The sequence below is a fragment of the Dunckerocampus dactyliophorus genome, chromosome 9 (assembly GCF_027744805.1).
Source record: "Dunckerocampus dactyliophorus isolate RoL2022-P2 chromosome 9, RoL_Ddac_1.1, whole genome shotgun sequence".
Lineage (NCBI taxonomy): Eukaryota > Metazoa > Chordata > Actinopteri > Syngnathiformes > Syngnathidae > Dunckerocampus > Dunckerocampus dactyliophorus.
In genome coordinates, this window is record NC_072827.1 from 29133222 (window position 1) to 29161145 (window position 27924).

The 27924-nt window shown below is 41.7% G+C and overlaps 1 protein-coding gene across 2 annotated transcripts in view; it reads left to right on the forward strand.

The window, feature by feature from the left end:
• The window catches only part of igsf3 (immunoglobulin superfamily, member 3), a 125531-nt gene that overhangs the window by 49957 nt on the left and 47650 nt on the right, over positions 1 to 27924 (forward strand). For both annotated transcript variants that reach the window (XM_054786138.1, XM_054786137.1), the window contains exon 3: positions 24785 to 25204. In XM_054786138.1, the coding sequence (XP_054642113.1) occupies positions 24785 to 25204 (420 nt within the window). The remainder of the gene's footprint in view (positions 1 to 24784; positions 25205 to 27924) is intronic.

A 27924-nucleotide genomic window follows, 5' to 3' on the forward strand; every position in this document is an offset into this window, starting at 1 on the left:
ATCACAAAAATCAAATGTGACTATGTGCCCTGTCGGTAGGGGGTGCTCTATCTTCTGCGTCTGCTTGTCCCCACTTGACCCCGGTGCACTTGCATCCTAACAGCAAACAGTAAAAAAATACGATTGTACCTGCCCAATTATTCGGATTCTTACCAAAATGAAATGGAAATTCTTTCTGCAGCACCACAACCCTTTACAAAGCTTGATGGGAATTGGTTTTGTTTAGTGTTTGCGTAATTCTTCTTGGTAACAAACTACCAAAAGGCGATGCAATCAACACCTCTTGCCTACTAATTCCAATGAATCACTTCTTATGTTAAATCTTACTAAATCCTTATGAGAACACATTATTTGCAGAGGCGTTACCATGCCCTCAAATCTTCAAAGAATGAATAAAAATGAATAAAAAGCTCACAAGAAACATTGCTAAAAGAAAGAAAAACATACCGTATGTTAGCCCTGTGCTAAAGCAGCCATGGAGTGAAAGTGTGTTTATCCCACCATAAACTGGCAACGCAGGCTGGCAATGGCTCCTTTTGTCTCAGGTCCTGTCCACACGGGAACACTCCTGGGCTTTGCGGTTTTTTGCAGGTTGGAAAAAAAATTGCGTCCACACAGTATCAGATCAGTTAATAGTCACATCCACACGGGAATGCATCGCTGGGTCAAAACGATGTAGCACGTGGAGGTACACGCACATGTGGCGCTGTAAACACACACTCAGGACCACATGCCACACCAACAACAGTTTAGAAAAACAACACATGCGCACAAGGTCTGTCGTCGTCAGCTTTTCTAGAATGACGAAGTGGAATTACTTCAGCAAGTCACTTTAGAGTATACAGAAACACGTCAAAACATCAGGGGAATGTCAGCTGGGAGTCATCCCAGTCTTCTGGCTGTGCCGCAAGTGCAAATGAGCAGACAGAACAGAGCTCCCACTTTGTCAGGTGGGTGTCTGTAATAAGTGGTCGAACAAGTAGGGAATCATTTGTTCCGAAAAATAAAATCACAAAACTGCTCCAGAAGTGACTGAGTTACAGATTTAATTCATATTGTAACCAATTGTAGCCAATCAACAGACAGCAAACATTCAGACACGAGCATTTGTCAAGTAAATGCCTGCATGTGAGTAAATAAACCCATGGCCACTATTTGATGAGGTCGCATTGGAGCTTTGGTTCCATGTCATTGTGTATTAATTAGTCTACAATAGAGGAGACAGACATGACAATTTACCTCTCATGGAAATGTACCTCATATTTAGAGGGGGGGGGGATGTGTGGAACTGGCTCCAGCACACCCCTGCAGCCTTAGTGAGGAAAAATGGCATAGAAAATGGATGGATGGATGGATGGATGGATGGATGGATGGGTGGAACTGGCTGGAAGACAAGCCTTTGTACACTGATTAAAACACAACGGTATGATTTATAAGCTTTATGAACACAGAAACACACACACACACACACACACACACAAAGGGGTATGCACACAAAAAAACGGTCAGATGGCTGAGGCTATAACTGGTTCTGTCCTCAGGGAAGTCTTTAATTGGTCACAGTGCTTTACCATCTGGGGTTGGTGGGACGGATGGTGGGGGGAAAAGGGTTTGAGGTAGGAAAGGGATGAAACCTATTAGGATGTAGTACTGGCACCCTGTCTGCAGTGCAGTCAAGGTATGCTTGATCAATGCTGTTTATAGTGTCACAGCGTACCACTGCACACAGAGACGCCATGTGCAGCGGTGCAAGCATGTGGGTAGATTAAGGAATTGCCATCGTGGTTTTTTTTTTTATGTGTGTGTGTGTGTGTGTGTGTGTGTGTGTGTGTGTGTGTATACGTGCACGTTAGGGTGAGGTTTCGTACAGGATGCTTGCTGGAAGTCCTCACAAAATCCAAAATATGTCCCAACAGCCTCAGGGACTATGGTAAAGACAAACAGTTCCGCTGAGGGGTGTAATGTACATGTTTAATCAGATTTGTGCTACGAAACAGACGCGTACTGAGTTCCCGCACAGTACACACAGAGTGAAGGACAGGAAGTAACTGCCTCGCGAAATTAGGGATGCAGCGGTACACGGGAAAACAGGTCCCGTTCGGGTCGCCCTGCACAGGACAGTCCACCTTATGGATCGGCTGTTGTGGGCATTGTAGCAGTTTCCTACAAAGAAACCTTGTCAACTATTGTCTATTATTATTCAAATGTGCCGGGCCATATTCACTTTTGCGACATACATTTGACCCCTGCAACTTGCCACCAGTTTGACAGATTGACATGAAATCTGGTGGAGAATGTCTGTTGTGATGGGATGAACAAAAGTCAGCGTAGCCCGTGTTCTAAAACGTACAGAAAGCCGGCTATTTGGGTTAGAACCGCTCGCAGACCCGGGCTCGTATTCTAACAAACCCACCCTACAGACTTTGACTAAATGAGCCCAAATCGGAACCATGGATTCTAGACAGATGGCCGATGACCATTTGCGAACAGATTTGGGCTGTGCTGTACTTTGTGGGATCCCACTTTGATCGCTTTATAAGTGGGCCCACAAGTCAGACAAGTGATGGTGATGCCGCTAGCCAATGTGGCTATGATGATTTTTCTCTCCATTGAAAATAAGCGGCATAGACAATGGATGAATGGATGAAAACGTATGGCGGATGTTTCAAAGTTACATATTTCGATTCGAACCGATGAAATGGTCAAAGCATTTGGGCCCCTTGACTTTTGTGAACATTTTTAGAATGCACCATACGGCCTTTGATGATTCACCCAGGTGAGAATTTAGAGCTATTATTATTATATGTGCAGTTCATAAAGCTGATTTTGATTGATTCATACTTTTTACCACAGGATGGCACTGTTGGCCCAAAAATGGTATGCTGAGTAGTAATATTTGCAGTTCAAACTTTCCACCAAGAGATGGCACTGTTTTTCACACTGATGTTATCGTCTACCAAATCATAGTCATGTAATACACATCTTGGTATTCAATAAACATTGTAAAACAATACTCATGAGAAAGGAAGGTGTATTGCATTTGAAAGGGTGTGTATTGTATTTCATTACATTAGTTGTTCATTGGTTGTTCATTAGATGATATTCTGGCATAATGAAGAAAGGTGGAAATGGTGGAAAGGAAAGACTGGTCCAAACAAAGCTGCTAGCAGCTTTATGCAGTGTCCACAAGGGACACATAACCCACCAAATGGAAGACAAATTCTGTAAAGGATGGTTTTGTCCTGAGGGAGACCGCACCAGTGTGGAGCGTAGCGTAGCTGTGATTATGACACTGCATCTCGAGTATTAGGGATGTCCCGATTCGATCTTCAGGATCAGGATTGGCTGCCGCCGCGAGATCTGGTCGATCCGGTGCCGTATAACGTTCGTAACTCTGGGCCACACTCCAATACGGCAGGTGCGGTGATGAGTCTCAAACCTGGTTGCCACTCGACTCCTGCCACCCGCAAGAAGAAGAAAACGCAACACCATCATGCAGACATGTCTGCGGTGTACTGTGGTGAAGTTGGTTTCATGTTGGACGTTAGATATTTGGCTTCGTCGCTACAGCGGTAATTCCCCCGCACTGGCGGAACGCTTAATTGTGGCGGAATCTCATCACAAACACTGATTAACATGTCGAAACTGGGGCGAAAAACCTTGGAAACTCCTGCTACGGAGCGTGAATGGAAGCTAGTGGGGTTAGCTTAGTTTAGTGTAGCTTAGTGCAGCTGTGTGTGTGTGTGTTTGTTAAAAAAAAATCACACCACAGATTGATCTATAACCATGTGAAATCATTAGTCCTGCCCTAGTATTTCGCACGCCCATTTTTACCAATTTGACCTTTTATTGGACGGACTTTTATTGGATTAGGGACCTGACTCACAGAGATTTGTTACAAAAGCCAAACAATATTGTTGGTCATACTGGTTGCTTGCACTATTTGTTAATGCTTTGAAGAGCTAGTTTCATAACCATATTCCATTCCACAAATTCATGTTTGTAACAAAATTATTATTAAAAACAAAAATATCAGTATTGTATCGGCAAGACTATATATATATAAAAAAAAAAATTGGATCGGAAGCCAAAAAATGTGCATCGGGACATCCCTAGCGAGTACCGATGGAGGAAGTTGTAGCCGGTAAAGATGGCAGGGAGGGTGATGCTGAATGGAGGGGTATTTGGTGCCGTTATTTCTTGGCCATGAGGAATAAATCTTTGATGTTGTGAAGGATTTTTGTCAACGATGGCTTTGCGTACAGCTCCCCTCAAACGCTCTTAGAAAGATTTGTCTTTCATACTCCCACCTCTCTTCAGAGTACCCCTCCTCACGCCTCACCATTTAATCTCCCACTTACTCTCCATCTTCTCAACTCACTCACTCAGCCTCATTTCCTGGCTGGGCCTCAGTGAGAGGTAATGTCATAATTGTATGTACACCTATTCTGTGTGTGTGTGTGTGTGTGTGTTTGCACGCATCTTGTTAAATCCTCCTCTTGTGCCTTTGTATAAACAGCGTCTCATATTTGAGTCTTCTCACCGCGAATCCTTCTCTTATCGCAACACTCAGCCTTTTAAATCCACGTCGCCATTCTCCCGCTACAATAACAAAGCCTACCACTTTATTCTTGGACCAGCTCTCACTTCTCTCCTCTCCTCTCCCACTTCTTCTCCTTTTGTCGCACCTTTCGTCTCGTGCTGTTCAATTAGAAAAGCGAACGCATGCAGGGTTCAACAAAGTGCTGAAACTCCTGTGAAAAGTGCATCACGTAGAAGCCCGCCAATGCCGCTTTTGTGTTCGGAATGCACACATTAGTGATGAAGTACAATCGCAATCATATAATGCTTTTTCGTGAAAGTACTGTACTTTAATTATTACTAATACATTACCACACTGACCCCAATATAAGACAATCTTGATTGTCCTTTTGTATATCCTGTTTTTCATATACACAAATGAAATAACTGGTAGATAGCAACAAAGAAAAGATATCAAATTTCTTAGGTGCAGCACAATTGTAGTACTCTCACCCTTGTGGTAAAATTAGCATCATAACGCCACTGTCTCCACACACTGATTTTTTTTTTTTATTGCAAATCAACATTTGCAATAAAAAGAGTTGTAACGCATCAGTTCCAGGTACAATAAGACTCTCCTTCTCTCATTAATGACCATGGCTCACTCGCTAGGTACGAAGCTAACAAGCTAAACGGTCGATGAGAGTTGAGAGTTGACGTGACTGACAAAGAGCTATAAAACCAGGTTGGTCAAAAGTACACCACATTGTAAAAATAAAATTGACAAAAAACTCGGCAAAAATTTGAAAAATACAGCACAATGCAGCGAGAGAAAATGAGAGATACGTCGATACTAATAACCAGTAATAACACAAAGCTGTATACATGCAGTGGAAACTCGGTTAGCGTGTTTTCCGGTTTACGGAAAAAATTTCCATCAAAATTCCGCCTACATTTACAGCGTACTATATGACACTCATCTTGCCGTGTTATTAACACACTGCATGAGTCCAACTCAGTTCTTTATGTATTTTCAGCATAAAACATCCTGTTAGCATTCTTAGCTTGCTAACATAATGGAAACCGGAACCGGAAGTCAGCTATGTTGCCTGTCTCTGATGTCATCGGCAGTTGACTCTCAAAAATGTTAAACACAAAACACGTTTACAATTGACACTTGACAATTGTTTTGACTTTGCACACACAAGTGAAGCGAGTCCTTCAAGTCAAGTAGGGCATTTCTGTATCAATGTGTTACAGGGTAGTAGTATAGAAAAAGGTTGAAAGTGTCAAAAATAATCTGAAAGAAAAACATTATCAGCGGTATCTGCTGATTATAATTTTAATAAAGTTACTTTTAACATCACTGAAGACGTGACTATTCCCAAAGACACGATGTAGCAGCGAGGTCAACACCTCTAACGCCACCTTCCTCTTTTGGCACGAGTTATTTGTTGAATTCAAGAGTGTTTCTTGCCTTCTTTATCAAAATGTGAGCACTTGCAACTTTGTTTGGCTCCATTTTGGGTTATTGAGGTGAGAACCACTATTGAATTTGAGAAATAACTCACGGCAAAACAGGAAGGTGGCGTTGAAGAGGAAGGTGTTGGTCTCGCTGTCTTTGGGAACAGTCACGCAAAGAATCACATCTTCAATGAAGGTCAAAGTAACCTTAAATATTCATTATCATTTTCATTCATTCATCATTTGTATGCATCGATATGCATTTTGAATTGTTTTCTGCATGTAATGTAAAACTATGAAAATGTGTTTTGTGTTTACATTTTTGGCTCTCTGGAACAGATGAGTTGGATGTTGGACCTTCTGGAACTAATTAATGACGCTAACCAAGGCTCAACTGTATACGTCTCTTTAAAATCATTTTTTACCAAATCTAAAATATCAAAGTGGACCCTCACATCGTGTTGACTTGTCAGTATTTGGTCCTCGCTGGAAAACGTTTGTGGCCAGATTACACCGAAGCGTAATCCTAGTCTACATCATACACGAAGTGAAAGCTTTGTGTTTGGACGGTACATTTTGATCCTGTGAAGTATAACCTGTGTACTCTTTGGAAGGAAGCGGTAGAGTGTGGTAGGAATTTCAAGTGAATCCGACTGATAGGGTCAAACTTTGGGGTTTAATAACAGCGCTACCATGGAGTGTATTTGTCCGAAAACTGATATCACAGGCAACACAGTCGGGGTGTGTGTTTTGACAATTTTTCACCCTTTTCTGTGTGTTGGTTCAAGAGTAGAGGAGTTTACTTTCCTTACTCCTACTCACTCCAATTGGCAAACAGATTACAGATTACAGAACTATTCTCAGTTAGTCTGCATCTGCATATTTCTATGGGATTGCTTCAGTATACAAATCCAATGGGGCAATGGAAATCAAGCTGTGCTGGATTAATAAGGCAAACACAAGCAACGTTTTCACTGCACAATCACAGCTGCACATTGGCTTTGCTCCGACCCTTGTTAGCGCGACATCATTGCGGAATCATTTTTACTGCTCAGGCTCTGTGTGAAAAAGGCTACGACTCGCTGATCCTCTCCCATTTGATGTTGTTCGGAGTGTTTAAATGCAGTTAAGAAGAGTAAAGGTGATGAGGATTAAATTACGTGCACAGTACAGAGCAGCTACAAGCACCTGGCTATTTCCAAGATAAATAGCCGGGAGCTCAGTTATATTCTGATACCGCCACTGTTATGTGGTGAAACAGTTTGAAGTGGAAGGATGAATCCTGATGTTTTGCCAGCGTGTAGGCAGCATCGTGATAGCGCCATCCGCTACGTAAATAGCATGACTTCATAGCGGCATCATACAACGTATTCAACAAAGAGAAACATGTCGCAGTAAACAGGACAGGACAACCAGCGCTTCGTCTTTTATTTCTTGGCATGTGGCTGTTTAATTACAAGAGGAAGAAGTGCCTTATGTCATTCCCAATTATTCGTGTTGTCAAACGGAAGGACCGTTTTCTGTTAACTAGTCAATGGATGGTACGATAGATGATCTTGTCTGCTGATCATGGAAACTGACCTGATTTGTGAGCCGCTCCTCTCCCCGGACACTTTGTCCATCTCCTCCTGGCGGATCCCAAGGCGTGCCCAGGCCAGTTGGGAGACATAGTCTCTCCAAAGTGTCCTGGGTCTTCCCCGAGGCCTTCTACCGGTCAGATGTGCCCTGAACACGTCCCTAGGGAGGCGTCCGGGAGGCATCCTGACCAGATGCCCAAGCCACCTCATCTGGCTCCTCTCAATGCGGAGGAGTAGCGGTTCTACTCCGAGTCTTTCCCGGATGACAGCTCTTCTCACCTTATCTCTAAGGGAGAGCCCAGCCACCCTACAGAGAAAACTGATTTCGGCTGCTTGTACCCGCGATCTTGTCCTGAAGGTGTCCAATAATAAATAAAATACTTCTTTTCATGAATGCGACTTCTGGTGCTGCATGGCTTTGCACCGTGCTCCGTGTCGTCTTTGTTTTTTTTCAGAACATTTGATTAAAGGAGGGAGTTTTACTTCTTGACATCTCAGTGACGCCGGGTAGGCTGCCGCATTATCCAGTCATTATCAAGTTTGTTGTCTGACAGCTTTTAATATTTTCAACGTCATTTTTAACACTGTGATTTCTGTAATGTTTGACTCTAAAATGTCAGCGGGAAAAATAGTAAAATACATTTGATCACGTTTGAGCGCCAGATGCAGCCATCAAAAGAGCCACGTCTGGCTCCCGAGCCGTAGGTTCCCTACCCCTGGGCTAGACGGAAGGACAGCAAGGAGACCATGATCCTTGAAGGCGAATAAAGCACATTTGATCGCTTGAGGCAGACGTCTAAGGGTGACGCTTGTCAACCCCCCCCGGGACCTAACTTAGGACGCTCCTTGCCTATCAGAACGTTTCATTCATGATCGACAGGGCTGTTGATGATCTGGCTGCTTTCAACAAGTGGACTTTTGACTTCTTTAAGCAGGAAAGCTAAACGCTTGCATGTTTAATCTCATGTAAAATGTCAATGAAATGCACTAATGAGTATGTTTTGGCAAGTAAACGCACAGCAGATGTTCAGCCACAGCTGAAGTGGTTACCGTTTTCACCGACTAAGTGTCGTCGGCGTGTTGGTGCAACGCAAGTGGCCATTTGGCAAAGCCAGCAGGGCAATTAATGTTAATTACTCTGTGAAACAGATAGAAGTGCCGAGAGGACAGGGGCGATCCTCCGCATCACTTAGCCAGGATGCATGTGACTCAAGCAGGCGTACGGGGGCAGGATGCAACACAATTAGGAGTAAATACGCCTGCGCCTCGCCTACACCTGTCACTGTCATCATTATTATCCATCAGATCGTCAAATCGTCCGCCTCTCAGAGTGCTGCTGAGGCGTTCAATTGGGGGACGAGGACGTTCGACAGGGGGAACAGAGATAATTGGGGTTTAAGTGTGGTGGTGGTGGGGCGGGCATGGAAACATGATGAGGAACAAAGGAAGTGTCGTTCTGCTTGGCGCATTCAAGACACGCCTCAACTACAAGAGCCACAAAGTGTAAGATGATTATTTTTATCATTATTCTCTTTGTAGCCTCACATATAGATCGTGTTCTCCACGAAGGATATTCCTCCCGAGCCTGGGAAATCAAACAAAAAGATTGCGAGCGCCGAACACAAAGTCTGACAAAAGCGAAGTCCACAAACAATCCCCAAGAGTTTTGTTTTTTTTAATGTGCAGTACAGCATAGCACTGCTATCACATAAACCCCTTTTTTATATACAGTATACCCCCAACTTTGGTGTTGGTGCACATTTCATTCAGAACCAGTGTTTGCTTATCCTCATTAGGGTCTCGGGTCCCGGCTGACTTCGGGCGAGAGGACTGGTCGCCAGTCAATCGCTGGGCACACATGGACAAAGAACCAGACAAACACGCTCACATTCATACATGACATGCATGTTTTTGGAATGTGGGAGAACATGCAAACTCCACAACGGAGATTTGAACCCAGATCTTCCCAATCTCCTGACTTTGTGGCCAACATGCTAACCACTAGGCTACCGTGCGGCCCTCACGTCACAAAGAAAGAAACTACATGCAGTCAATAATTTAATTTCCAGCTATTAATTTGTGTAATATTCAAGTAAAGGATAACTGTTCTGTACAGTAAGACTACAGTATGTACGTCACCGTGAAGCAGTGACCAAACACAGCTCTGTCACGGAGATTAAACACTTCCTGCTCTCCAAAATAAAATGCAATACATGATTGTATGCTAGAAATTACCATAAAAAACGACGTAAATGTAACATGAGTGTGGATTAAAGGAATAAACCTAGATGGTGACTTATGTTTATATTTAGTTTGTATATGGTGGAAACACTCCTTCATAACAAATAGTTTAAGAAATGTGCAAACAAATTTCAATTTTAATAATCCTCCACTTCATTCCCAGCATTGTTTGACAGACGTTGGTTGTGGTTGGCGGTACAAAATATGTTGAGAGATTTGCACATAGGACGGTAGAATTACGGCATGTGCTGACTAAATTAAAGTCTGACCTGACTCTCATATTTACAAAAAAAATTGAATTGGAGGTAACAGGCAGGTATATCCTTGAGGTAACAACAGCCCCCACTTCATTATGTCTCTTCTGTCTCTTCTGTAATTGTTGCTTAATTTATTGGTATTTATGTTTCTTATGTTCTTTTTCTTTCTTGTGTTTTCTTTCTTTTCTTGGGAGAATGAACAGAATAAGAATTTCATTGCATAGTATAACTGCTGTTTTACTATGCATATGACAGTAAAACTCTTGAATCTTGAATTATGCAAACGGTTAAAGCTTTTGGAGCCAGAGTTGAACCAAAAAATACCAGTTCAGCACCCCTGCGGATCCATGACAATGGAAAACCAAAGCTCTTAAAACCTACTCTGAACCCGCTTCTAACCAGCCACAGTGGAGAAGGGGTAATAGAGGATTGTTGAGTAGCATTTTTGCAGTAGTTCCTTAAAAACGCTGATGTGTGGTAACAGGCAGTGTGCTACAATGAATGAACTTGAGGTGGTGCACCACCCCGAACAAATACGCACATTAGCATTCATTAACGTCATCAAACCTTACCTTTTATGCATTGCCACATAGTAGTAAATATGAAGTGAAAGAAAAATGTAAAAAAAAAAAACAGCATTGTAGTCAATCTGTGGTGCGTTCAAGTACTGTCAAACAAAGTCGGACGGGTCGTGGCTCGCCAAAACACAAAGAGGCAAAACATAAACCTTCAAAAGCTGGGAGATTTCTAATTTTATATTATTTTTTGAATAAAATAATGGCCCATATTTCTAAAATGTAAATGCATTGACGTGAAATTTGATGTAGTTACTTACAAATTACATTTTTTTTTTCATTTAATTTTTTTTTTTTAAATCATTTCGTCTGAAAGTGGGCGGGCCCGGGACCTGATGTTTGGGTACCCCTGATATAGAGGATCTTTGACTAGTGATGTTGTATTATGTTCTTTAAAAATAGCAGCGTACCGCTGTCATACAGAGCAGTGGTTCTCAACTGATTTGGCTGCGGGACCCACCATCACTCCTCAATGACAAGTGGTGACCCAAATTGAGGGAATTTTTAAACTCTGAAAGTTGTCATTAGGGCTCGTCAAGATATAGATATTTAAAAAATATTGATATTTCTTTTAAGCACAATATAAAAAACCAAACATCATTCATGTTGATATAGACTGGATTTGCCCTGTAACTCTGGAAAAGCTACGCCTCGCTACAGGCGTCATCTCCCGCTAGCACTGGCCTTTGGAAGCACAGGCTAACACCGAGCATTCCAGAGGTCACCGAAAGGTAAACCTAAGGAAACTACTAACCCGGCCCATGTAAATGATGGTGCATCATCTTTTCCTGTGGAACATGGAGACAATGACAATGTGAAAGACATGGTTAATCAGGCATTAAAGCAACAAAAAGCCCCCAAGTATTTGGGTTGCTGCTGACATTGAAACATTTCCTCTTAAACAGAGCACTTTATTTCATATTTCGTTCTTTTGTGCTTTTGGTATTAGTGAGGATTGAGCATTGCTAAATGTTTGTTATACAGTAGATTGATGATTACATAGTGGTGATTATATTTGCCTTTTTCTGTATTTATTTCAAAAATAGAATGGACTATTTTATTTTACCAGCTATCTTTTTATGAGGTTTTTTAAATTAGAATGAAACAGTGTCTAAATTCACTTTGTGGAAAAAATATCAGGACATATATATCGTATATCGATATTCAACACAAATAATGATTGGGATATGAGTTCTGGTCCATATGGCCCGGCCCTAGTTCTCATATAGCTTAAATTTTAAGGGACTGTTTTCAACTCAGCGTGAGCTGTCTCTTTTTGCAGCGCTCTTCTCCAGCAGATATCTGCAGCTGCACGTCAAGTCCCCACTTGATGTTTGCCCTTTTCCACTCAAGCTTGACAGCCGCCCAGAAACTCGGCGTACACCTCACGGCTGCATAGCAAGCGGATAGCGCAGACAAGAACATGAGGTGTATTCACAGTCATCGTGTCATCATTACATTATTATTTTTATTTTTTTCAAGCAAAGATTTGCAACCCACTTTTCGGTCCCGACCCACCAGTTGAGAACCACCGATATAGAGGATCTTTGACTAGCGTTTTTGCGGGTCCAACAGACATTCCTCCCGGAGGCTGGGAAATCAAACAGGTCATCAACCAAAACGACTGAGCGTGTAACACAAAGTCTGACAAAAGCGAAGTCCACCACCTATCCCCCTGGAGTTGGAAGTAAAAAGAAATAAGGAGTGAACATGGAGGAGATTAAAAAAAAAAGACAGAGTAAAGATTATACCAAACGAGACATGAGGCTCTGGAACAGGCAAAAAGTTGGGTGGGGGTTGGGTTTGAGGCTGCAGTGTACGATGGGTCCTCAGCAGGGGTTACATCCATAATACAACACACGAGCATGATCAGTGGAACCTCGATGAAGCGCTACCAGTTTGCTGTTCTTAAGTGTTATGTCACACCATTATCATACATGGTGGAAATAACGTTACATAACGGCACGACCGTGCTCTGGAGAACGTATGTCAGGATGCTGTGTATGATATTAGCCTTGTGAATTGATGATGCTCTCTTCTCCGGCAAAATACCAGCATCCATCACAAGCGCTCGTCCAGAAAGGCAGACTGTTCTATTGTATTTTTAGGAACTGTTTATATTTTCACGCTCTACTTTTAGTTTTAATGGCATACTTCATCAGTATGCTCAGCTATAGTAAATCTATGCCGGCTGTTCTTCAGGAACGTGTTGCTTCTTTTCCAAACAAACAAGTTAATTGGTTTCTGATGTTTAGAATTCATACAAAGCGATTTTAGTCAATATAATCAGTGTAGGGGGAGGAAAAAAAGGCCAAAAAATAATGAGCCAGTTAATAACCCTTATGTATAATTGGGTCAACAGTGAATGCGTACGGAAGCATAACAGGGGATTTCTTTGTTTGCACAAGGATGTGCACAAGCGCTGTGCAAAGCTGTCAATGTTGACGCTGCAGACTTCTTACAAGGCATTCTAGATCATCATATAGCTGAGGACATTCAAGGTTTAGTAAATAAATGTCACATTAGCATTAGGGCTGGGCCCAAATGTCAATATAGTGATATCAAATTATTATCTCTCGTCATACAGTGTCAGTACAATTACATTTTATATCACGATGTCCGGGTAAAGTATCTTACACAAGTGAGTACACTCCTTACATTTTAGCAACCGTTAAAAAAATTGTGTGCACAGCTTGCATAGCAGTAAAGATGAACTTATACACTGAAAAGGACTCAGCACACAGAAATGACTGTCAAACATTTTGTCAACACGAGCGAGTACCAAGATAATTGTGTCTGACCTACAGTTTCCCCTCAATGAACCGCAGCTCCTCAGTGCCGGCAGCACTCAAACCATACCGCTACCACCACCTTACATGACTGTAGGAAATACACAAGTATCCTGCATGTCGGAGTTCATTCTTCTCCTCGGTGAACCATAGCTCCCCTCGGTACCGGCAGCACTTGTGCAGCCTCAGACCATGACCACCACCATCACTTGCGTTGCCAGCTATTTAGACAATAATGGCTGTGTGTTGCGTCATCAGAGCATATGACATAATGGTTGCCGAAATGTGACAGGTGTACTCACCGTACCATACTTTAAACGTCAATATTGTCAACATTCAAAAGGGAAAATACCCATAAAAAAGCTAGTTTTTCTCACCCTGCTTCCAAGTTGTGCTTTATTAAATGGGCCTAATGAATGACGTGACAAACAAGCAACACTATACACTGTATGTTGTGAGTTCTCATTTCACTATGTGGAACTTATACTGCAATGTGAAAGCATTAAAAATTTGATAATCAGGACCGCAGAGTGAGGGGGAAAAATACATTCCTTAATGCAAACATGCCCGATTTGAAAGTTGAACCAAGCAAATGACCCAAATGAAAACAAATGGATCAGCGACTATGCTTAACAAATGAGGCGCTATGAGCTGAACGCCTCATATGTACGATCCAAAGTCTGATTAATGAGGTTTCACAGCACAGCCAATATTCCCGGGAATCCCGGAAAAAGAAGAACATGGGCGGATATGAGCAATCTTAGGGATGCTGCTATGAGATTTTCAGTTTAGGTGTGAGGTAATAATGGTTTAATTTATTTTGGAAATCAAATGTTGACAGTTCAGCATGTCTGAAAAGTAGTAGGATGAAGCAGAGTTGAATTATTCCTTCCCCTTCTCCAAGTCTCTGCAATTACTGGGAGTTTGTTGGCTTCTTGTGTTTAACGTGTATCAGGTTAAACGTTTTCTATCAGAGATCATTGGAATGTTCTTTCCAGTCCAGAAGGTGTGAGGTCTTTCACACTGAGGAGCTATCCGCACGGGAATGTTTTCAGACCAAAACGGCAAAGTATTTCAACGTTTCAGCCTCTCATCCACACGGAAATGGTGTTCTGGGTGTCCTGAAACGCTATTTTTTGAAAACCTGAAAACTGAAAATCTGAAACGTCGTCGTTTTAAACAAAACGTTGACATCACCGACCTGCCCGTCACCGTCACCTGGCCTGAAGCCAACATAATATCTGAATATTTGGACGGACATGACTCATCCCAGTCGATATTTTGATATTTTGTTGTCGTAATGACTTGCAGAAGTGATTCCACTTCTCCTAAGTCTAGATGAGCCCTGGAAAGCGGAAGACAGACTTATGCGCGTGCATTCTTTCTTCTTCTGTGTTTTGGTGTGTCACGTGGTTCCGTCTGCTCACAGCGCCACACGTTGGTGTGCCTTGTTTATTACATCGTTTTCACTCAGTGGTCCGTTTCTGCACGGTGAGGTCACCAATTTTTTTTCAAGCCGTCAAAAAATAAAAAAATCTCAGGAGCGTCCTCGTGTGGACAGGGCCTCAGACAAAAAGGGGCGGAGGGTTCTGGGATACGGCTGAAAAGGTTGATGAGAAAAAGGAAGAGGGCTTTTTATTTAATAAAAAGGGCTCTCCAAAGCTTTCTTTCCGGTGTCACCACACAGTCATCCTTCTTTAAGCTCTGTCCCATTTTCTCCTCACTGGCTCGCTCCACCTCGTCCCTCCCTCGCTTTCTCGCTCGTCTGCAGCCAATTATCACACGTCTTTGTCTCCTTACTGCATCAAGACTTTCTCAGAACACAGCGTGCGCATTTTTTTTTTTATTGAATTCCGAGCCACTCATCATTTAATGCTCTCCTTGATTCTGCTTTATTTGGGTGAGTCATAAAGCGTCTGCAGCATGCAAGGAGGAGACCCCCGTGGCTGTTGCAGCTCATTATACATGGCAAGAGAGGTGCGTCACAACCGGCCAGCGTGCCCCCTCCAACAAGTTCGAAAACTGCAACTGCAGCCCACTGAGTTGTAGAAATAACCCCTGCACTCCTCCTTTACTTTACTAACCCATCCTTTAAAGATGTGCTGCTGCGGGCCTACCCAAACGACACAAGTGTTAAGGCACTCGCCGCCTATTAACCTTTTTCAAAAGAGCACACAGAAGGTTAAACCAATCACAAAGACGCAGTGTATGCTTAAGGAGCAGAGTGTGAACTGTAAAATGCATGATTTTAGACGGCTACAACTCGAATATAATGAAGACATTTAATGCAGGGGGAGTTTAGCCATGAGGAGGTCCCGTTTTTGTGCCATTCAGTTTTTTTTATCAAGCCATTTTGCTGTGTTGAATAAGTATAGATGACATTTGCCAGAGGATATTCATTTTTAAACATTTTTGCGTTGTCACCTTTGTCCCTTAAATTTGCCTGATATGGTAACGCTGCACAAAAAGCGACACATTAGTTCCTCGTGACAAAAACTGTCCAGTTGAAACAGAATTTTTTTTAAACCCATTGTAACAATGTAATGCAATCCTTTATGTTAAGATTTCAATTTGGATTACTGGCTTTCAAGATATAATTTTTATATTTGTTCACCCGATTGTGCTTCTTTTTCCCCATCCAAAGCATGCAACAAATCTTCCCTTTGTTTTTGTTTTGTTAGTGTTTTCTGCAAGGACGTCTGATAAATGTTTGTCTCATTTGGTGTTTGATGACGGTGTTGACATACAGGAAAAAAGTACTAGTCAAAGACCCTCGATATGACAGGACCGCACTGCTGTTTTAAGGACCTCCTGCAAAAGCACGAGTCAAAGATCATCTATATGCAAGGAGCATGAGAGTTGGAGCTCACCTCTCCTTTGTTTTTTTCTCAAAGTAGCTGTAATAGTGATGACAGTTGGAGACCCCTGCTGTGACGTAATAGTTTGGTGTTACCTACTTGGTGTTATTACTAGGGCTGTCAAATTAAAGCATTAATTGTGATTAATTAATTACAGTCATTTTACATACTGTATTTAGTGCATCATTTTTTAAAATCGCATTAATCACATTTTTGATCTCTACTGTGAGGAGCGGTGAGAAGTGGAGAGGAGACTTGAAAATGGAAGAGCACGTGAGAGTTGTGAATGCATCGAAAATACCTCGAGGTGAGGTATTTATACGAGATTTCATAAGAGATCAGATCAATTCATTACAGATCATAATTAATATCTCCATTTTTTTTAATCTCTTGACAGCACTAGTGACTGCATCATGCTTTTGACTCTGTACTGTGTTTGAGCCTGTTGGTTGTGTACGGCAGCTATCCAATAAATTATACACCAATGGAGAGAAAAGAGATTTTTGGGGGGGTGAAACAAAACAAACAAAAGCACACATGTCGCCTTGCCATCAACCTTGACATGCACACACTGAATTCTTTCATTGCCTATTCCTCTTACTTTAATATGCATTCAACACAGTGACAAGAGATGTTTACATGCATGGAATAGACTGTACAGGTCACATTGCATATATTTGCTTTTTTCCCTGATGTATTTGCTTCTTTCTCTCCGCCCACATTTGCACTACATCTTCGTGCGTGTGGACTTGAAAGGGGCAGCTTCAGCGACGATCAGCATCACTCACTTCAGGGAGCGGATTGGTCAGGAGGCAAGATTAAAGTAAAAATATAAAACTTGTAGATGACTTACAACAGGAGGGAAGTGTGTGTGTGTGTGTGTGTGTGTGTGTGTGTGTGTGTGTGTGTGTGTCTAAAAGACTGAATAACACCCGGAATGTTTTTTTTTTTTTTTACGCTAATCTCAAAGTAAAAATATGATCAGCATCAACTGCGTAGTGGAGTTTCATTCGGATGATGTGCGTCCTACTAAATCCCGAATGAAATTATTGGATTTATGGTCAACGTTTTGAGTCATTTTTGGCATGTTGTTGTTGGATAGAGTATATGACATGTCCTCCGAACCTGCTGACAATTAACTTGACAAGGGAGCCCAGATTTAAAGTTGAGGTGCACTCAAAACAAACCTGATCCTTAATGTGGCAGCGAGATCACCACCACCACCTTCCTGTTTTGACATGAGTTGTTTCTTGAATTCAATCGTGTTTCTCACCTAAATACTGTAACCCAAAACGGAGCCAAAAAAAGTTGCAAGTGCCAGCATTTTGAAAAAAGAAGGTGAGAAACACGATTGAATTCAACAAGTAACTCATACGGTGTCTTTGTGGTGTCTCACTGCCACACAGTGTCTTTGGGAACAGTGGAATTATTTCACGCATGGGGTTATAAAATATAAAAACATGTTTTGTGTTAACGTTTGTGAGAGTCAACCACTGATGACATCATAGACGGGCGACGTAACAGTGCCAGCTAATACATAAGATGCTAAAAAGGAAGGACATTTTCTGATTTAAATATATATATATATATATATATATATATATATATATATATATATATATATATATATATATATATATATATATATATATATGAATAATACAGATAAACTTAACAATAGAAAGTTAGTGGCATCGGTCTTGAGAATTAGGAAGTTATCTGTATCAGCTTGGGGAAAAAAATATATAGCACCACATTGCAAGAATGGATTGCAAGAATGGTCCATTATGTAACAATGCAACATTTTTTCACCTTACTATGCAATACCACATTTTGTCGTATTTTGTAATAAAATTTTGTCATAAAAAAGTGCAGCGTCCGTATTTTGTAAGAACGTTTGCAATGTCTCACAAGTTTCTGCAAAATGCATTTTAGATTTTTCATTCAAAATGTGGCATTGTTTCACGATGTGAAAATGGATTGGATTTTACATAATGCACCATTATTACCTCATGTCGTGCTACAATCCCTACTCATAATTTAAAACAATCATTTTAACACAAGTAGAACCATGTGACTTCCCAGTCAGTCAGCATAGAAAGCTTATTGAAAAAGTTAATGTTGAGAATACAAATAGACATAGTGTATGTTTTATAAAGTCTTGTAATACACTACAATAAGTTTCCAGTGTTAAAATTTGGACGTTGCATTAATAAGTTATCATTTGTAGAATAATTGTGAGGAGTTGGGAGCACTGCATTTGCCCCCACAGTCGGTAAAAATGACATTTAGATTAGCACCAGGCTTCAGGTTGACACCCCAGTATGACACACAGTGGTTATGGATCAGGTGGCGGGATAGTCCGATAGTGAACTGTATGTTCTCTCAAGTGACAGGATAAAGTGTGTGTTTGTGCCCGGCAATGCCATCTCATTCTGTTCCTAATCCTCCCCAGATTGAGGTCAGTGGGGATATTGCAAGATCTCCACAGCCTCAGTCCGACCCTCACAAATGTTGAGATTGAGTGAAAGTCTCTCTGATTGGCTAAGGGGACTTAGACCTCGTCACAATGTTAAATGGCTGTGTAAGGAGTGAGGCCAAGGGGCTTGAAGCATCAGCGCGATGATAACTTTCGGTCCTGGTGGACTTGCAGAGGGTTCACAAGGAATATTGGATATGTGTCTGAGGGATGGGAGGGCACAAGATTGCCCTCTGTGATGCTTTGCTTTAGCATCATGTGGGAGTATTGCTATGGCAACGGAAGCTTGTAGCGTAGGTGTGTTGTTGTGGTACCATTTCTATGTGGGCTGCCACTCACTCTAGCTGACAAGTCGGACTTTTATTGCGTGGAGACGTGTAGAAGTATTACATTAAGATTTAAGCATTATTCAGGTAGGGAAATGAAATGCTTTATTGTGGTCTTTCGGGCTGGATTTGGGGTTTTCTATAATATAATGATGATGATGATGATGATAAATAATAATAATACATGACAATCATACATATAGGCCTTCTCAGGACACTCAGGGACACTTTGCAGGTTGTTTTCAAGTGTGGCGTCAAATCCTCTCTTTGAATAAGAGCTTTGTACCTTTTTTGTTATAAATCTGAAAAAAAAAACATTCTGATGTAATGCTTTGAGATCCATTCTTACGTTACTAAAATGTTTTTTTTTTTTGAGCATTTCTTCCTTCTTCTTCTTCTTCATTTAATTTACAAACAAATTATGCTTGACTGCTTTCTTATTTTTATTTACTAAAAATGTTGTTGCTGCAAATATATGCAAATAAATGTTAGCGTTTGTAGCTTTTCAAAAATATTCACATTTAATCAAATTTGCACGTATGCTTTTAAGCATAAAAATGGCTAAATGAACAAAAATAAACTGGTCAAAAAAATAACAGGATCACTAAAATAACACATCCTAGATCTGAATGAGTGAAAGATTCTTATTAAATGCTTCTTTACATAGTTGACAATCACACAAAAATTCCACAAAAAACTAAACAAGTCAAAGTGATGAAGACATTTTGCCAAATCTTCTTAGCATGTTTAATAAATGTACAATGTATTTTATTTTTTTCCATCCTTCCTTGCTCAGGGTCCCTAATTTTGACGACACTAATTTGTGGAACAGCAACATAAGATGGTATCATCCCAATATGGTTCCACATCAATTCGATTACCCAGCAGTAAGACCCACAAATGCCCAGGAAAACGCAGGGACTTTTTTGGAATTTTGTCCATCATCCACGCTATCCTTATGTGAGACACATATGTCTTTCTCTTTTCTGTACGTTCCAAAGATATAAAAGCAGATCAAATGACGGAGCTAAGAATGCAATAATAGGAAACACTTTTTCCGCCTATAAAGCCGTCTGAAAAACACTCCAGAAAAGCACCCACAACCTCTTCATTTGCATGTAATGTGACATGCATATTAAACAAGCTACAGCAACATTGTTATTATTAACATTGTTACGCCGATCGAACTGTGTTACTGGCTTATTGACACCTTGCCACACCACACTGGGTAGCTACTAGCCGGCTAGCGACTAGCTTCAGCACACAATCACCCGCAGCGCATCACAACACACTCACAACGCCTCAGGCGACTACCGAAGGGTTAAAGCTACATTTTGGAGCTGCTGCTGGGTTTTTTTGTTTTTATTTTGCTTTTATTTTGTTGAAGTTGTGGTAATTGTTAAAAGGACCAAAATATGAGAAAATACTGTAAGTATTACATGTTATCATGAATGTACCCGTTACTACGTGGTCACTACGTGGTCACAGCAGGTGTATAAAACCATAAAACCTTGTTGGAAGTTTTTGGAGGTGTTACAATAGCAGTCTTTGCAGGCTGTCTCTTTTTATCTGTTTTTATATCTTTAGAACACACAAAAAAGAGAAAGATGTGCGTTCATGTCGCAATGTAAGGATTGTGGATGGACAAAATTAAAAATAAAAAAGCGCAGTTTTCCTTTAAGAGAGCAAGGTTGCTTCGCCTGAAAGCATTATAAAGTGAACCTCTGCATATAAACACTGGCGCCGGCCTACTTAGAGTCCCATATTAGTAATTATATCATACAAGCAACAAAGGTGTATATCAGCAGAAAAAGCTTTACTGCACCCATGACTAACATAGCTGTAATCACACACTTGAGGTGAGCGAGGATGGGAAGATGGTCGAAGAATTGCAGCAAATTGCTCTCCTTCATGTACGTACTTCATGTACAGTAGCAGAATGTAGCACCTCATTAGAGCTGCTGACTATAACCCACCTTATTGCCCACGTTGCCTTTTCTGCTACATCTATTTTAGCGCCATTTCTCACTCCAGATGCATCAACCGGCTGTGATCCTCTTCTCTCCCTGCTTGTCTGTCTTCTTCTCTCTGATCTGTCTAACTTTGGCCTAGTTTGTGCTGCTTCTCTTTCTGGCTGGCCTCTCTTTCGGTGGAGCTCCTGTTTTTAGATGAACACAGCATGTGTTGTCATTGCCTTTTTGTGCATGTAGTCATGTTTAGTTAATAGTGTGTAGTCTTAATAGAAATATCTTTATATGTCTCATGTACAAAGTACGTGTAAGAGCCTAATAATGACAAAGCCTTTACATTGTGACAAAGAACATCACTGGCATCATAAAACGCTGACGAAGACAATAAAACAATAGGTGATGCTGTTTTCCTGAAACTCTACAACTTTATTTTTTGTTGTTTTTAGTTTACTTCTTTACACCCCAGCTTTTTTTTGTCATTTTACTTTACTAATTGTGTGTTTACTTGGGCCCCATAAAAGGCCTACATGTAGAGCAGGAGTGTCCAAAAGCTTTCCACTGAATGATGAAGGGCCACTTTGATACATTTTGATCATTAAAGGTGCTAAAACTTGTCCAGTGTAGGTCAATATACTGTATTCTAAGCCAGGGGTCACCAACGTGGTGCCCGCGGGCACCAGGTAGCCCCCCACAACCACATGAGGTGCCCGCAAGCCTGCTTTTCATTCAGGTTTTCAGTTAATAATGAAAGAAGAGTAGAAAGAAATGCATTCTGAAATACAACATGTGAGCTCAAGCCCAGGACACTTCATTCAGCTCCTCCTGGTGGACCCTGAGGGGTTCTCGGGCCAGTTGAGCGACATCGTCTCTCCAACGTGTCCCGGGTCTTCCCCGAAGCCTCCTACCGGTCGGACGTGCCCTGAACACCTCCCCAGGGAGGCGTCCAGGAGACATCCTGACTGGATGCCAGAGCCGCCTCATATGGATCCTCTCAATGCGGAGGAGCAGCGGTTCCACTCAGAGTACCTCCCGGATGACAGTGCTTGTCAGCTTATCTCTTAGGGAGAGCCCAGCCACTCTACAGAGAAAACTCATTTCAGCCGCTTGTACCTGTGATCTTGTCTTTTTGGTCACTATCTGGGTCATAGGTGACAAAGCAAATTAGTGTGATATGTAATAATGAATTAATTTTATCCATCCATCCGTCTTCTATGCCGCTTATCCTAATTTATCTGCGGGGGTATGCTGGAGCCTATCCCAGCTGACATTGTGCGGGAGGCGGGGTGCACCTTGGACTGGTCGCCAGCCAATCTCAGGGCACATAGAGACAAACAACTATTCACACTCACATTCATACCTATGGGCACTTTTAGAGTAAAACAAATTTTATTTTTACAATATTCCGATGGTCAATACAAAACTAGCTGTGTGCCCAAAATGGCCCCGGGGCCGCACTTCGGACATTTCTCATGTGCCAGTAAAACTCAGTCTCTCTTTATATACAGCATATAAGGATGCTTTATTTTATTTGTATTTCCTTTTTTTGTTTTGTTTTTACTATAAATTGGCCTTAATCACACTGTACACAATAACATTCAGTCATAGCACTGTGTTGCCTCTAATAACGACCTCTGCTCTCGATGCCATGCCCCAATTAATCGTCATCTGCGTGAATACACAAGCACAACCTTTCCCAAACAAATAACCTGTAGTAACATTTAGTATGACTAGTCTTGTCACGATAGCAAATTTTGCTGGACGATAGTTGTATTACCAATTACTGCCGATAAACGATATTATTGTCAACATTATTTTGAGATTATTTGGCATGAATGTAATGATAATACATGACATAATAATGAGAGTATACCGTATCAAAAGCAGTAAACTTTAATTTCTCAAGAATATTTAACATTGTAAGTGGAATGACAAGAGCTTTAAAAAAACAATAAATTATACGAACAAAAAAACCCTCAATGAAAATAAAATGCGGCATTTTAAAGCGCATGCAGAGGTATAAAACGCTGCTGGATTCATGATAATTCAAATGTACCAACCACCATTTTAGAGCTTTCATAAAAGCTACTACAAGAGGTTGCCTACGGCCCCAGACTTTGGCGGTTATTTGCCTTTGTAGACAGTGCAAAGTTGGATGATTTTGCTTTTTTTTTTTTTAATTTTTTTATTCAGAACACCTAAAACCAGGTTCTCTCTGCCTATGAGTAATCAAGAAACCAATAACGAAACACGATAGGAGGAACTGTGGTATTTAAGATGATGTGTTGTGGCTCTTGTCATATTGTCTTGTGGGGTCCTGGCTGGTCTATAAAGATGTCAGAGCACTAAAGCTCTCTTTCTGTGGTGGCCTCAGTAATCATAGAGATGTTGCTCTTCTCTTTACAAGTCAGGGACCCATCACTGTGATTTTAAAGGTGTTACTTTAAGGCGTTGTTACATATTGTTGCTTTAAATACACTACAAATCTCTCAGCTTCTCCCTGCTCTATTAATTTGTTGTCACACCATCTTAAATTGTGTACACTAAACATTGCACACGTCTACATTCTATCGTCACGTCTGCAGATAAGCACATGCATATGCAATCTATTACAGTAATACATTCAACCTCATACAGTCAGTGTTAGGGTCATTCCGTCCATAGATTACAACATACAAGCACACTTTTGCAAAATGCTTGAGGCTTTACTGAACGCATCTCGTCCTCGTTCATGACCTATGTTAATCCACATATGCATCTCTGTGGAGGCGTGTGCTGGTGTGAGATGTCAGCACACAACAACATGTGAAAGTCGTACGAAGATGGAACCAGGATATGGAGGGCACGCGCCTCCCACAAAAAAAATAATACAACACCCGTTCCTCCTCCACAAATGTCAGTTCATGACGCTACTGATCTGCATGCCTATTTATTTGCACCGTGAAAAGACAAAACCCCTAATTTGTGCGCGGCTGTGTATGCAAGGGAGTCCGGTACATTTAACAGCAGCATCGCTCCGTTTCTTTATGGGCTGTGAGAGAAATGGGTAATTCTAACCTACAACAACTTCTTTTCAGCACACTTAATTTGTACGGTACAACATCTAATAGGGTGTATTTGTATCTCAGCAAACTATAACTGCATGTGATTGTATCTTTGTATTTTTATATTGTATCAGAGCATTGCAGCAAACTGGACCAAAGTCTTGGTTTAATTCATACCGCGATTGCTCCAGTTAACACTTTTGTTCAGTTAACTGCATGGTCGCCGGATGTGTGGTCTACAATGCCTCTAATTAGCGTGGAGTCGAAAAACATTTACAGCTGTGGCTGTAGGAAACCCCCTTGATGTAGTTCTTTCTGTTAACTCCACAAGAGGGCAGTAGATACATTTGAAGACCGGGTGGATGGTCAGAATCCACCAACTTTTTGTACCTCTGCGTGCACTTCAAAATGTCGCTTGCAAGGTTCCGCTGTTGGTGTGATAGTCATGTGTTTCACTTGCTGTACTGTTGTTTACAGTGAATTCATGAGCGGTGTTAGTGCTAGCTGAGCAGTTTGCTCCTTACCGCTATTACAACATTGGCTCTGTTGCTGCTGTGTTGCTCAATATACTTGCTAATAACTTATCATGTGGTCAAAGAGTTGTCATGACCAGCATTACATGAACAGCCTCTCTCCAATTATCGCCTGCTTTCAATTAACGCCCCTGTTTTTTCTTCTTCTTGCAGTTATTGCTGACTCGTTGACAGTAACAGCTCCAGCCCAGACTCTGTCCAAAGTGGAAGGTGATACACTACAACTTACCTGTGAAGTGTCCAGGACCACAATGCAACACACACACTTATCAGTGGGCTGGTACCTGAAGGCCCCAGATGACACGACATCCGCCACACAAGAGTTGCTTACCCTGTCAAAGGACTTTGTTCTACGGTCCGGGGGTCCGTACCGCCAGAGGATGGCAGCAGGGGACCTCAGACTGGACAAAACCAGCGCCACGTCCTACCGACTGACCATCCACAAGCTGCAGCCGGTGGACCAGGGCCTGCTGTACTGCCAGGCTGCCGAGTGGATTCAGGACCCTGATGGCAGCTGGTTTGCCATGACCCGCAAACAGAGCGACAAGACACAGCTCCGCGTTCAGCCCACCGGTGAGTGAAGCGCACATTTGCTGTCAAAGACTAGATAAGCAGATGTACATCAACCATGTGGGCCAGCTTCCTCTGATTGCTGATCAGCCTCTCGCGCTAAGCTCATTAGCTTCCTTAAAAGGGCTCATTCAACCTACACAGACCTCCCACTGGTGCATTTGTGTCGCTTTGAAAAGCAACATTACAAGAACAGTCAGTGATAGTGTAAACATCTCCAAGACAGTAAAAGTATGCACAGCAGGCATTCTTGTGATGTCGTCTCACGATCAGAAACAGCAACACAAAAGGAGTCCATTCCATAGATATTGGAATATTATTATTAAGTTCAATGACGGAACCGTGTACATACGCATGTTTGACATGGATGCAGATCAGTTTGTTTGGGTTCTTGATTCCTTCTAGTGTAGAACCATATTTTTTTTACCTCTTTTGGAGGAGGTGTTATTTGTGGCGTCAGAAGTGGGATCATGCTGAAGCAGTACTTTTTGAGAGTCCCAGTCCGGGATGTACAGTGAAGTAGAAAAATAATGCAGAATCCAAACAAGCAGAACACCCTCTGTGGTGAAGTGTGCCAGCACGAGGGCTACAACAGGGCTACAGTAGCTAGCAACTTGACTACCATGCCATAGAGTCTGGCACTGAAGTGCTCTGGTCAGTGATAAAAGAGTTCCACGCCATATGGTGTCAGAAGTGGCATCGTTAGCTTTGGAGCATCCGTCCCATTGTAGACCGTTAGTACGGTTGTTTATGCGATGTAGACAGTGTGATAAACAGCATGTCTTGCTCTCGTATCGAGGTTGAGGGCTACTTCTGCGAAACCCAATTTGCCTTTTTCTTATTATTTTCCTTTATTTAGCATTTTGGTGTGTGTGTTTTTTGGGGGTTATGACTGATGATAAGGCACAGAATGCCCTTGAATGGCTCAATTCTATTCTATTTTATATGGGGCGTACTTTACTGTATGGGGAGTACTGTATTGACCAAAACACAAGTCTATTTTCCTGCTAGAAAAAGGTGAAAAGACAGGTCGTCTTATATTCAAGGTCTACAAACTTATACATGTAAACCAACAGGTGGCGCCAAATTATTTTTCCCCAAGTGAGTCAGTTTTTGTACCTGTCCTTGTACCTTTTGTACCTGAGATGGAGAGATGCAACCGCAACAACGAGACCCGTCGGTGGGGGAGGAAATGTGTGTCAAGGGTTGCTAGCAAGTTGGAAAACAGACGAGGAGGTAGGATGCTAATTTTAAGGTAACGGTGATCAATGAAGCAGTCATTAAACAATCGTCCAATTGTTTTTTGCTGCAAACTTCCAATTTCTATTTTAGTGATACTGACAAGCTGATTTTCAAAAAGATTAATTTTTAAAACATATTTGTACCAAAATACGGGTCATGAAAAAGAGGGGACATCTTTTATCCAGTTCGTCGTATATGCGGGCCAGTACAGTCAAACTTCCGATTTTGAACACCTACTTTTTGTATGATTCGCTCGAAAATATTTGCCAAAATTTAGCCTCCTGTTATCGTACAACATTTTGTTAAACGTGTCAGTTTGCCCCGTATGACATCATTCTGTGGGATCAAGTGGCCAAACAAAGCACCCTATGCGTTGCTGACTTAGTCTGCGTCCATTTTTTATTGAGCCAAAGAAAGTTTGCGAGTGTCATCAATTTGATTAAAAACAAATGTGTATCATACGTTTCCTTTAAAAAAAGAACTCATCGCAAAGTACAAAGATGGCGTCTGAATGGCCGATCGGGAAGTCTGCATCAATAATAAGTTCCATCCGAGCAAAGACAGAAGAAATAAAGGAAGTTACGAAAGGGTTAAAGGTGTTAACGAAACAGAGGTGACAAATGATCGAAGATGTTTAAAAGTTGTTGTGAGACTCTACCTCGGACGCTACATTCAGCGTTTGAAGGTCCACTAGCCAGTAACGTTAGTCAAGGATCCTCTTGAGTGCATTCGCCTGAGGAAGTGTGCTGACCCTTACGGCCCACAGCAACTGTAATCGGTCACATGTCTAATAGAGACTACGAAGTGGGGGAGGACGAGTCGAAGGAAGGGAGGGAGGACAGTGGGTCAAGTAACACAATGAGGTGGCTGTCCATTGAATATGCATCATACGCAGTATGTCTGCAGATTAGTGGTCCAGGTCATGGCAAGAAGCCTTTTGATTTAAATGAAACTAACAAGAAGATTCCAGTTGTGTCGGTTGAACCTTTTGCGGACCTCATATGATAATTATCTCACAAGTAGTCGGGTGGATCAAACACAATGACAGCTTTGTGGCTCGTCACTGGACGCTCCCGCCTGACTCAAGCTCCTCACCCCATCATAATCCACACGGAAGAAGAAACCCATTGTGTGTTTCCCAGAACTGCGGCATTAGCTCCCATTACCGTGGCAGAACACGGTATTGGGTGTCTCATACAGGCTTCAAATTTGTATTATTATTATTATTTTTTTGCCAATACAGCATCACATCCGCTACAAGATGACGGCGCCCCAGATAGTTGGTGGAGACAGGAGAGCGGGAACAAAGATGTAAAGTTTGTCAGATGACTCCCTGCTACTTCAGGGAAGGAGACAAAAGGCACAAAGAGTTCTCTGTCAGAACCTTTTGTCACTCTCCGTCTTCCCTGTAATCTATAATAGATGGATGTGTTGTTGCATGACGGAGAACACAGCAGAGGTGTGCTGACGTGAGCGCTCAG